Here is a 13,230-nt window from a genome sequence, read left to right as displayed (position 1 = left end):
GAGACACTGAGCTGTCATAGTAGATTTTGGAGCCTGAAATATCAAGATACAAACATATTTCACACCCCAGCGTAGCCTGAAATGTGGCAACAAGATCCAGTAACCGCAACAACAACAGAGTCATGCTGTTAGTCACACATTCTAAAGTAATACACCACTTTGTGTTGCTTGGTTAAAAAAAAAAAGTGTGAAGAAAGATCTTTGGGAACCTTTCTGTTTGATTGAGATGCATCATTACCAGAGGAAAAATGTAAATAAGTAAAACGTTATGCAAACACATTACTCGCCTTTAGCTCTCACTCCCTCTGGGTTTACTGATTTGCTCTCTTACTTCACAGAAGAGTATACAATAGGAACGAAAAAAATATGCTCAACTGTCGGATGATAAAAGGAGAAAACATCATACTCTGTAAAGGACACACATGCTGTTCAAGACAGCAAGCTCAGTGGTCAACTTCAAATACAGAAAAACATCCCTGCACTGGATTTCCAAAGATTTGCTTTGTTTCTCGCTTAGGGACAAGATGCTGTAGAGTGCAACTGTGCGTGTATATATAAATCTGTGTTTGTGTGATGCTCTTACCACACAGCCTGACCAGGTGTAGCGTGTGGTGAGGTTGATGACCTGGTTGTTTTCAGGCCTCAGCACGGCTTCCTTCTGGTAGCAATTCTGACATCAGCGGACACAGAAATATCAAAACAAGTTTTTAAAGCCTCCACGAAGTGCTTTTCAGTAAACCTCAGGACAAGATGTACCCACAGTTGTTGGGCTCCCAGAGAGATATTTCTCAGTGCACAGAATTCATGGTGATTTTAGTTGAAATCTGATTGAAAACGTGCTTCTGATCTGTTTGAATGCTGCAAATAAAACTGATGTTTTCTGACTCTTCTGCAGTGGATTTCTGTTCCCTGTCTGACTGTTTGACATTAATGTTAAAAGCTGTGTGACGTATAAGAGCCGCAGTGTTTGATTTAGAGAATCTGACACGAGAAACTGACTGAAAGCTGAGAAATGATGTGCTGTTTGTAAGTGCACTGAAAATATCTCAACATGATGTCTGTGTGTCACAAGATGTCAGGGAGAAGAAGAATACACCACCAACCAAATTACTTTAGTGCACCAGCCAAGAAATGCACTGTATTTGGGTCATTTTTTTTTTTTGGCTGTTCTAAACCATTTTAGCACGGATTTTTCCAATATGCCGCAAAACACTTCATAACCTAAATAACTGTTATAGCCATTTCCAACTCTGAAATTCGCCCTGGTTTAAAAAACACTAGAAACTTATAAAAAAACAGAAGGTTAATTTCCACACATGCTGCTGGACCACAAGGCTTTTACAGAAGACAGATGTAAAATTATATTCTGACAGAGGGTAAATCAAAGGTCAAAAAGTACTTTAAACTGATCACTTTTCATCATCAAAGCGACAAACACATTTCCTACAGTAGATATACCTTCACTCTCGTCACACAGCTTAACTTACAAAGAAAATTACAGCAGCATTTAATAGGATCATTAAAAAAAACAGTTTAATATAGGGCTGTTCGATATAACGATATATATCAGATGACGATAAAAACTTCTATCGTTTCATTTTACGCTATCGTTTGTTTCGTGGTGTCGCAAAATAAACTGTTTACGACAATATTTTTTTCATCGTTTTGATGGTCACTGTAGTGGCTATATTAATTTCTTAAACTTCTCTCTTTCTCTTATATTTTATATAACCACACTAAAGACGGACAAACGCCTGTTTTTATGCGTTGTCGTTAGCAACAGCGACGGTGTCACCATCGCGGGTCCGCTTGTTTATGTTCCACATAAACCTTTCACAATAAAGCTCAAGATCCTGTTGAGACTTTTCAAAATAAACTGAATCACGTGAAAGAGCAGATTATTTACGGATGAGAATTAAAAAAGAGCCGCCAGGTGCTAAAAAAATAAACCTTAGACTCAAACGTTAGAACAGGCTTTTCCCCGCAGCACGCCGTGTAATAAATACTCACAAAGAAACAGCGGCCTTTACAACTTATGTCTAAAAATGTATCGTTTGTATCAGCTACATGACACGCAGCTGGAAACACTTCCCGCAAGACGAGCTGCCCGAGATTCACAGAATTTACAGAAAATGTTCCATTTTTGTGATTTATATCGTTATCGGACGATAGAATTCTTATATCAGGATATGAGATTTTGGGCATATCGCACAGCCCTAGTTTAACATCAAGACTCTGTGTTTAAATTACAAGAACTGAACATGACAAGGAAAAGTTCTTTTTGAGACTTCATTACGTGCAGGAATGAAGAATTTATCATCCTGAATGTAATTCTGTTTTTCATTTCCACATCAGCATCAGAACATCACTGCGCAGCATACTGTTCTGACCAGATCCTTTCCACCCTCCTTACACACACACACCAACACATCTCCTCATTTCTGGGTTCTCTGTGACATGCCAGCTCAATCCTCTTTTTGGAAATGTTTCCCCAGATCTCAGTTGGAAAACAGTGCAAAACGCTGCATTTCAATAAATGGAGTATTTCTGTTTAACACGAACCAAAATATTTAAAAGTTCCCTATTCCCTCCAGATTTTTGTGCAATGTAGTTATTATCGTATAATCAACCAATAAACATGTCATGTGTTAAGATATATAGATCTCGATACAGTATATCTTATAACATCACATGGATACAGTCCAAAATTATTAGACCAATTATTAGACTACTCGTCACCAAAAATAAAATATTAATATTTAGAAATGAGTCAAAAAGTTCTTTGAAACTGAAAATTATATTGTTATTTATTAGGCAAATAAAATTTGAGCCGGCACGCTGGTCTTTTCTGAGAAGTCAGAAACTAATCAAGTATTAATTAATTAACACTAGATTTGAAAAAGTGGATAGTAATAATTATATTTTAGCATTAAAAGTCATTTAATGTAATCTTCTCAATTAGAGAGCTTCTGCATAGTGGTGTATTAACCATTACAACAAACATCAAAAAGAGATTTAAGTAATTACCAATACAATACTGTTAACTTAGGTCAGCTATGGCATAAACCTCACATTGGGTGGTCTAAAAAAAAAAAAAAAAAAGCACTGTTTCAATGGCTCAGCATTTTTATGCAATCTTTAGTCATTGTATTGTAAACAACCAATCAACATTGGATAAGATATATATATATATATATAGATATTATATAGTTTATGAGTTTTACTAAATGTGGGTTGATATGTGCACATACATAAATTGTTCTATTGTTTTGCCTTTTCTCTCAAGCATATTGGATTAAACAAACTGCATTAATACACTAATGAAGTGCAGGCTGTTTGCTTTGAGGGTATTTGAAGCTAAAAGTCTATTCAGTCAGTGCAAAGGATTTACAGACCATTTGAAGATAGAGCCCGAGCCTTTGATCAGTTTCCTCGTATAAACACAAGGTTATGTTGCTCACCAAAACTGATATAAATGTGATCAAATTAAGCTCATGAGTATGCACTGTAATCCAATGTGTTAGGGAAAAGCACGGGAACAACAAAAAAAAATGTTCTTGAACCAGCCTTTAATTTGCGTTATTACTTTTAGAAAGTAGACATTTATATGAAGGAAGCTTATTCTGTCATTTCAGTTCACACGGGGCTCCCTAGTGTCTTGCTTTGTGTTCACAACTTTGGATTGTACCATACTTGATCACTGCAAGTATCATCAATAATACACAATTGCCTGATAGTAAATAGTAAAAAGATAGTAAAAAAAACCAAAAAAAACAAAACAAAAACTCCTTTTCCCCCCAGACTGTCAGCTTTTAAGGACAACTTTTCTTTATTCGGAGCAGAGCGAGAAACGTGTGATCCAACGGTTTAAATGTGAAAATTAGCACCAGCGATGACATGTGAATAAGCAAATGGAGCAGCACTTTCCTTTGATAATAGCTTGTCAAGGACATGATGCTGAGGGTGTCGATGTCTCACCTTTTCAGGCCTCTTGTACACAGCTGGCCACTGAGAACTGTCATCAAAGTAGAGCAATATGTTCTGACAGCAACGAGACTGCAAAGAGGAGACAGAGAGAGAAAAGGAGAATGAGAAAGAGATTGCGCTGGGTTGTGGATATCAGAGAGGAGGCAGTGAGACAATATGAGATTTATTTGACAAAATTGTTTCCAAAGTCTGCGGGCAAAAGCAGTAAAGCAACGCAAGGGAAAGAAAGGATGGAGTGGATGTACAAAACACTCTAAAGGGAAAAAAGGACTCCTCGTTTTTCTTTTTTTTAGGGCATTAACAAAGGGATGAAGCAGATAGAGCAGGAACAGCCAGAGGAAGGAGGAGAGAAGGAAAAGAGCAGTGGTATCAGTTTTTATTAGGTGAGAAAAAAGACAGAATTAGCCGAGAGGAAAACACTAAACAATTTAAAAAAATTGTGAAGACAGAGCAGATGATGAACGCAAAAGTAATGTGTAACAGACACACATTAAACTTAACATGAGGCATCCTACCTTTGGGTAGCGAAATCGGAAATCCAACCGCCCAAACTCGGTAAGAAAGCAGAAGCGTGTAAGGAAAACCCAGTCCTGTAATCAAGAAAAGAAAGAAGCTAAAATGTAAAATAAATTAAAAAATTGATATGATCAAGGTAAAATGAAACTTTTACCAGCATGCTACTATTCATTTTTTCAGCCATCACAGCAGTTCTCTAAGCATTTGCCTCACGCTGCTGTCAATATCAGACTGTATTGAAGTTTTGTAGTTAAAAGACCACTAACCATGCAATCTTAGATTGTCCACTATTTTGGATTTGTGACACTATAGGATCAAGTTAATAAGCCTCAAGTCACACACATGGGCCAAGACACCAGTCTGCAACCATCTGGCAACCAACGTTTGTGAGGAAAAAAAATGTGTTTTCCCCAACCGGTTGGTAAAAACCTCATTCGTAGTTTGCATGGAGCACGCAACCTCATCCATAAGAACTGTCCAACTACAATCGCAGCAGTGAAGAAAGTTTGATAAGTGTAACACAAACCAGAAAAGGAGACCGTTTTCTTTCAAAATAAAAGCTGCACCTTAGAAAAGTGTTGGCTGCAGTGATGAGGCCATTTTGGAGGCTTCCAGGTCTAAAGATTGAAGCCTGTGGAAGTGCCTTAAACTTGTCAGAGAAACATTTTGAGCTATGACCTCAGTTAACATTTTTCCGTGGAGTTCATAAATTCAATCAGTAGTTTCAACTGTTTCACAATACAACATGGAGCTTGTCTAGCAAATTATGGTCCCCATCATATTATCTTTCTATGCCAGCTAATTAGCACTAAATACTAAGGCTTATTTCAAAAGTATTAGATAAATTAAAATTCTTACTTTTTCATTAGATTAATCTAAAGCAAGTTATGAAAATTCAAAAAGGTGAGGAAAAAGCCTTTTCTCTCTAAAAAGAAAAAAAAAATTGCAGAGACTAAAGTGGAGATGCACAGCGCCACAGCATATCAGCACAAACACCTACTAACTGTCAAACACAGTGGTGGAGGTGATGATTTGGGCTTACTGTGCAGCCACAGGACCTGGGCACCTTGCAGTCACTGAGTCATCCATGAAATACCAAAGTATTCTAGAGTCAAATGTCAGGCCATCTGTCTGATAGCTAAAATTTGGCTGAAAGTGGGTTATGAAATAGGACAATTAGCCCAAGCACAGCAACAAATCCACAGCAGGATGTCTGAGAAAGAAAAGAATCAAGGTGTTGCAATGACCCAGTTAAAGTCCAGACCTAAACTGCATAAAACTGCTGCGGCATGACCTTAGAGAGATGTGCATAAATGAATCCCCACAACCCACAAAATTCCTCCACAAGGACTGATAAAGTCAACTCCAATGGTTGAGTTTTTTCTTTAGGTAAAGTTGGAGAATAGATTAGACATTTAGATGTTGCACAAGTTAAAAAACAAAAAACTTTTAATTGCGTACATTCTCTGGGTAATGCTGATATTGCATCCAAAATGTATTTAAAAGCTTATCCAATAATTACTTGGATATATCAGTAAACAGACCAACCAGCAGCCAGACATTAACTTGCCTGAAAGCTACAGCACCAGCTCGGCTAAAGAACAGAGAGACTGCGGGGAAGGAGACATATGGAAGTTAAAGATATAAAAGGAAGGGGAGCCGGAGGGAAGAGAAGAAAGAAAATAAGAGATGGTGAGGACATAAATGGAGCTATAAAGACAAGTAAGAGCAAACACCGGGAAAGCGAGTTATAACAGCAGGGAAGAGTTAAGAAGCATTAAAAAGAAAAAAAAGAAAACAGAAAAGCAGTGAAAAACCAAGAAGTTGACGGAATAAGAACAAAAAGAAAAGTATAAATGAAAGAGCTAGTGCCAAGAGCATAAACTTCTAGAAAGGGTAAGCAGAAAGGGCATTAGGGGGCTGCTGAGCACATTAATAAGAAAGAGGTGGAGAGGAAGAAAAAAAGTATTTCTTCTTAATATTATTCATCCATAAACTTAGCAGCATGAGACCAGATAACAGTGCTGATGGTGTACTTCACTGAGCTTACATAAGGTACTTGCAGCAGCGTGAGGATGGTGGATCAGTCACTGGTGATCTCTCTATAAATTGTTCTATACAGCTGTGGGTAGACACACACTGTAGATATGGATCATAGTGCTGAACACAGCACTAACACCACATCACTTATATGTTGTTTACACACCAGTGCGAGTAGGCCCTACTGAGGCAGCCAGAATGAATGAACTGCTTTAAAACTAAAATGAGACATCAAATCCTTAAGAAGTTGTAACAGCTAATCTTGTAAAATTAATACACCAAATGGTAGAAGTCTCATTTGTACAAATGGCATTAGGGGAAAGACTGAGGCTGGATTTATATTTGAAATACTGCAGGTTTGTGGTAAAAGCCTCACAGTCACTAGGGTGTCGCCTGTGATTAACAATATCTTAAGTGCTTGGCTAGCAAAATGACAGACAATGGCCTCTGCAGTTTACAAAAGTAGCTGATTAAATTTAGGGTACAGGCTGGGCGTTTCTGACAAAGTCAAAGTATTTCTGGCTTACATCTAGTGCTGGATGTCATTTTTAAAGGTTTGCACACTGCTGGTATTAGATTAATTTTGATACTTACACAATACAAAGCTGTTTATACAATGCATTTGAAATGTAAATAAATAAATCATTGAGGCAAGAAACATTGTGAATTTTGATTTATACGTAGCAGTTAACAAATTCAACTTGCACACTAGGACCCCTGGCTCGAGACCAGCAGGAGACTTAACCCCTGTCCCGAGTCCAGATAAAGAGGAGGCTTGAATCAGGAAAAGCATCCAGTATAAAAATGGGAAATCAAACATACAGATCCATCTAACAGAGTAACCCCATGAGAAATAATGAGCAGCCAAAAGCAGCTCCTCGTTTTCTTTTTACAATTTTCATTTTTGAAATCAAACTACATACAATACAACACATTTTTTGTTACAAGCACTGAGCTGTACTTACCTACAATTACAGTATTTACTTCCAGCACTAAAACAATTTCCAGTTTAGCTTCTGTTGTATTTGTGACAAAAAAAAAACAATACGAAAAAGCTTTAATGCTGATCCACAGATAACGTCAAATCAAGCAAGACTGTTATCTTAAAGATTAGAACAATTTACATGCTGCAATTTACAAGGAGCAGCCAGGCGCTGCTAATCAAATGCACTTAATTAACTGATCATCAGTAAGTGTGACCACCTCTATAAATGCAGATGTTTTGGTCTGGAGTATTCAAGCGTGTGTTAACAAAATGCTAAAGAGGAAAGTCATCAGCAGTCCTAAAGAAGTAATTGTTGCCGCACATAAATCTAAGAAGCGTTATAAGGTCATTTCCAAACAAGCTGAATTCCACCTACAGTGAGAATGATGATTCATTAGTGGAAAACATCATTCTTCCCAGGAGTGGATGTCCCAGCAAACCCACCCAAAGATCAGACGATGCAATGCTTAAGGAAACTGCAAAAAACCCAAGTTCTACATCTCAGATTCTACAGGCCTCAGAAGACTGAACAAGAATGGCCTGTTTGGCCTGCAGAAGTCATCTTCTCTCTAAAAAAGTACCTTGCAGCACAGCTTAAGTGTGTGAAGTTGCATCTGAACAAAGCATGAGACTTATGGAACAATGTCTTTGGTGAGATGAGACCAAAGTGGAGATGTTTGCTCATATTGCACCTCACACCAACTGTCAAGCACAATGGTGGAGAGGTGAGGATATGAGCTTACTGTGCAGCCACAGACCCTGGGTTCCTTGCAGTCATTGAGTTAAACATGAACTCTTCTGTGTGCTTAAGTATTCTAGAGCCAAGCTGGAGCTTGACCACAATTAGGTCATGCAAGAGGACATTGGCCCCAAACACAGCAGCAAATCTGCTGAAAAACAAAATAATTAAAAAGGTGTTTTCTAGACAAAGTTCAGATTTTCATGATGAGGGGGGACCTTAAGAGAGCTGTGCATAAACAAATGCCCAAAAATCAATGAACTTAATAAACAACCTTATAAAGAAGAGTGAGCCATAATTCCTCAACAATGATGGGAGACTTATCAAGTCATACAGAAAATGATTGCTTTAAATTATTCCTGTTAAAAGTGGTTCTACAAGCTATATAAGATGCATATGGTAACCTTGACAGCAGGTGTTGCATTATAAATGTCACAATCCCAGATATTCTCTGAGGTTGTCACCTAAGGAGAGATGCTGCTGGTCTATTTAATTGACAAGAAACATATAAAAGAAATACACTGTCACATATGTCGAAGAAACGAGGCTCAAAAAGCCTTTCGCAAACTCCCACAAAACTTTATCATGAGATACCAATACGCACATAAGCACATGTTGATCATCACATCCTAAAAGATGCACTAAAGGTTTACAGTGAGTTACAATGAAGAAATCTGCACTTTAATTTGTTCTAAAAAAATGTAACCATTCAAGAATTTTGCTATAAAATTACAATTTGTTCTGATTTCCTAATTAAGACTTGAACTGATGATAAACTTGAAAACTCATTTTATTTGGCTTTTACCAAACAAAAATTTCAGTCAAGAAGCCCTACCAACCTTTTTACAACTATTCATTATTATTGCAAGATGCAACTGCACAAAAGGTATGAATTAATCATTAGTCTACTGTATCAGTGGTTTGTACACATTCATTTCTCCTAAAAATACATCTTTAAACTGTCAAAAGGAACTCCAGTCCCTTCGTGCAGCTGCCAGATGGTGGAAATCATGACAGCGTGACACAATGAATGTTTGATTGAAAGCGAGAAGGATAGTAAATCCCGTGAGGGGAAAAAATATAAATAAATCACTCGCACGTAGAGCAATTGCAACTAACCACCAGTGCAGATGTCCACCACCTAAACAAAAGAGAAAAAAAAGCTGTGACTTAACAGCAGAAGCTATCTATCTTTTGCTTTCACTGGTCTGTGAACAGGTCTCAGCCCGAGTGTGTAATCTGTCAACAGAAGCTGGCTAATATTAGCCGATTCCAAGTCAGCAAGACAGTTCGCCGAATTGTACAAAATTCACTGATAAGACAATACAGAGTAGGTAAATGCTTCTGAAGTAGAAACACTACTAAAAAATTGCAGGTATCATGCTGGGTCCATATGCTGCATATGGTCTATCAAAAGTGCTTTTCTTTGACAATACTATCTGACAACAAATCAGAGGACGTAGAGGCTATTTTACTCTATTCTGTCCTCGAAATTTTGGTTCGGCTTGACTTGGTGTGGCCACATATGAGGCTTTTAAGTTATTTACTAACCTAAGATTGCTGATTACTATTGAGGCTATGACAATGGAACAGGCACATGCATATAACATATAAGATGATAACGGAATTAACTAATTTAGCTTCACTGGTAAAAGCTCATTTAAACTATAACATGCTGTGCAGAAAATCAGATATAGCCCCTGAAATGTGGATAAAATATTTTATTATTGTGCAGTACCAGCACCTATACGAGTCGGTTAGTGTGTCCAAACTTCACGCTGATCTCAGAGTTGTGCTTAATATTTACTATCCTTAAAATCAATTGTGCTCCTCAAATGTTAAAAACACACTGATCCAAAACATGAGCACATTTTCTTGCACAGTGTGCGTATCATCCTGTTGCACGTTTCAACCTCTCCAAAGACCGCAGTTTGCCTCTTTCTTATTAAAACAAGCCTTGAGGTTAGTTGTTATGAACTCTTGATCTCCAACCAACCAAGAAAACTCCCCATGCACCATTATACTGTAATTACCTCTGCCCTGCCTTCTCCCTACATAAACAAGCACGGTGATTTCTGTGCTGAGAAATAAAGTACATCCAGAGCAGTGTAGCATGGCTAGCGCCGCCGCCTCCATATATCACAGCAAAACAAAACTGCAGCCATATTTCAGCCAGCCAGCTTCAGCCCCAGGAGCCTCTGGGTTATAATTCATGGCAAACTCCAAAAGTCAGTGAAGCCCGAGACTCAAGTCCACCTCCGTGCGTCGTCCTGGGTGACGCTTAAGGCAGTAACCATGACAACCAGGGCAGGAGAGGAAAACACTGACCCAGAGATGAATCCCTGGAGAGAGGAGAGAGGGGTGGTCCAGTTGGGTTATTGAGATAGTGGGGGGTGTAATTTAACTCACCACAGGCCAGGACTGTGAAAGACCCTTTTGTTACACGAACACACACAGAATTGCTCGAATGCATCCATCACACACTTTACAGCATGCCATGGCCAAAGTGACACATGCCTACCCTTCGATAAAGATCACTTAATGCACACACAAACCTCTCTCCTCCCCCATTAGTGCCATAGCAACCACAGCATACCTTCATTTGCAGCTGCCATAGAAACATTAAGCAACACACAATCCTTGTTTTGTGTTTTTGCTGTGTACTTGTCCTTCAATTTCCTGCACAGGTACCCGGGAGTAGAATACAAGTCCAAACAATGAGGTTCAATGCGGATTTAAGTTCAACTTACTTGCCAACTCTATAAGCTTCTCACACCGAAGAGGACAGTCAGGAATTTCACACACTAATTTCTGGATCAAGTTCAAATAAGTGAATTACTGATTAATGAAGTGACAAAAAAATGAATCTAAAAGACTCGAGAATAAAACAGAGTTGATGAATTTCCAGTTATCAAGATCCTACTGAAAATTTCTCATCTCAAATTTAAGCATTGCATCAACTAAACCATCAATGAGTGACCCAGTATCTACTGGTCATGCATACTGCCATTAAATGCTTAATAGACTTAAAAGACTTCAGTGTTTGCCACATAATTAGACTGCAGTGGGTGCACACTAATGTCCAAGACCCCTGAACAGACTCAAATTCCACTGTCTTGAACCCCAGGTACTGATGGCAGTCCTTGTTCTGCTCTGCAGCTTCGTTGAGCCTCAGCTCTCCACCTGCTACACGTTCTGGTGAGAGTCACCCTTCAGCTTACAGCAAATCTCCAGTGCGAAACGGGACCACAGTTACCAGCTGCATTCCAAGAAGGTAACGTAGGAGTAGGAGTGTATGATCGAGAGACAAGCAAGCTGAGGGACTTGAAGGACTGCCGTAACAGCAACCTGAAACAGGAGACAGGACTAGCTGATTACCTGCAACTGAACTTTCACAGTAAGAGCAAATGAGCTTGATTATGTTATTATTTTGGATAGATAAAAGAAAAAAAGGCTAATTTGCCTTCATTGGGCAACTGTTAATAGACCTGGATGGTTCCCCCAAGTCTATGTGTGGGAAACAACAAAGTAGTGGAGCCAAACACAAAATAAAACACAGTACATAGTCAAAATTATGTGAACTGCTGAACAAAGCCCGTTGACATCCAGTCATCACATCTATATGTGTTTGAGAACAAATATTCCTAAGCCGTAGACATAAGAATATCACTATAAAAGTCAATATTATTGTAGAAAGTCTTTACTCAAGTTTTCTGAACCTGGCTGCAGGGATTTGGTTCTTTTCTGCCGCAGTAGCATTACTGAGGTCAGGCACTGATGTCAGCGATAAGGCCCGGCTTGCAATTGGCAATCCACTTCATCCCGAAAGGTGTTTGATGGGTCTGAGCATTCTGTGCACACCAGTCAAGTATTTCCTCAACACACTCAGAGAGCCCTTTCTATGGACCTGCCTTTGTGTATATGATATCATCACGCTGAAGCAGAAAATGTGGCTCCAGCATTGAACGCAAAAGAATAAATATTATTGGTATAGCAGGTAATTATTCTAATTACTGGAGTAGCTTTGGTCACTTTTCAGGCTAAAACACCAAACAGTGATTTCAGACTGGTGACTGTATATAATTACAACCTTCAACCTTGTTGATCAAGTGATCAGTCAATGATTTGATGAGCAGGATTAATAAATGAAGAAAAATATATTTTGCTGCTGCTACAGAGTTAAACAGCATGTGATACAATGAATGCAGTTAAACCAGTTTAACTACATTTTTCAGGAGCTTGCTAGCAGATCAACTACCCATGTGTGCTTTTAGATTTCAGTAGATAAGTTACATGCAAATTGTCATTTCTGTGTCGTTTACTAATAAAACTATAAATCTGGGGGATTATTACTATACATTACTGAACCCCTGCTGACCACCCATATTTAAAACAAACTAGATGTGCTATCAACAAAAATATTACATTGCTTGTAATTTGTTCTTATGAAAAGCCCACAAGTGCTGAGGTGATGTGTTTTAGGGACAGATTTAGGTCTCAGGATGATTCTGGGAAGTTGGACAGTAAGCTCACCTGTAACTAGCACATATTAGGTTCCAGTTATACTCATTATTAGTACTGATTCATTACATCTATTAAAACATTACCAGTGAAGTTGCCTGACTTATTAATCATGTTATGTCCAATACCCCAAAGTTTCTAGAAGGCAGGGGTCTGACTGACATGCAGAGTCAAGGATGACATTTTTCTGTGAATAGTGCAGTATTCATTTATTTACTTAGCAATTTATTCATAATTTTTTAAATGCAGCTATGTTTCCTACTTAACTTTCCCAGCACTGCAATTCCACAGTGGATGCTTTAAATCAAGCAGCTAACAGAGTCTAACTGAGTCATGACAACATCAGCAAGCTTGTATACTGTTGGACGGATGCAAAGATAGTTCAACACAGGTGTTGAGCAATTCCACAAACGTTAACAACTACGTTCCCCACTAGAGTGTG

General features: G+C 38.4%; 1 protein-coding gene across 1 annotated transcript in view; it reads right to left on the bottom strand.

Annotated features, from left to right (window-relative positions):
- Positions 1–13,230, bottom strand: part of tmem145 (transmembrane protein 145) — a 40,808-nt gene that overhangs the window by 22,494 nt on the left and 5,084 nt on the right. Inside the window, exons 2-4 of the mRNA XM_005938249.3 lie at positions 4,503–4,577; positions 3,979–4,056; positions 584–670 (exon numbers count right to left, since the gene is read on the bottom strand). Of these exons, the coding sequence (XP_005938311.1) occupies positions 584–670; positions 3,979–4,056; positions 4,503–4,577 (240 nt within the window). The remainder of the gene's footprint in view (positions 1–583; positions 671–3,978; positions 4,057–4,502; positions 4,578–13,230) is intronic.

Source organism: Haplochromis burtoni, unplaced genomic scaffold, assembly GCF_018398535.1.
Source record: "Haplochromis burtoni strain Fernald_Lab_line unplaced genomic scaffold, NCSU_Asbu1 Contig_237, whole genome shotgun sequence".
Lineage (NCBI taxonomy): Eukaryota > Metazoa > Chordata > Actinopteri > Cichliformes > Cichlidae > Haplochromis > Haplochromis burtoni.
Note: the sequence above shows the minus strand (reverse complement) of the source record. Positions and strands in the feature narration are given on the sequence as shown.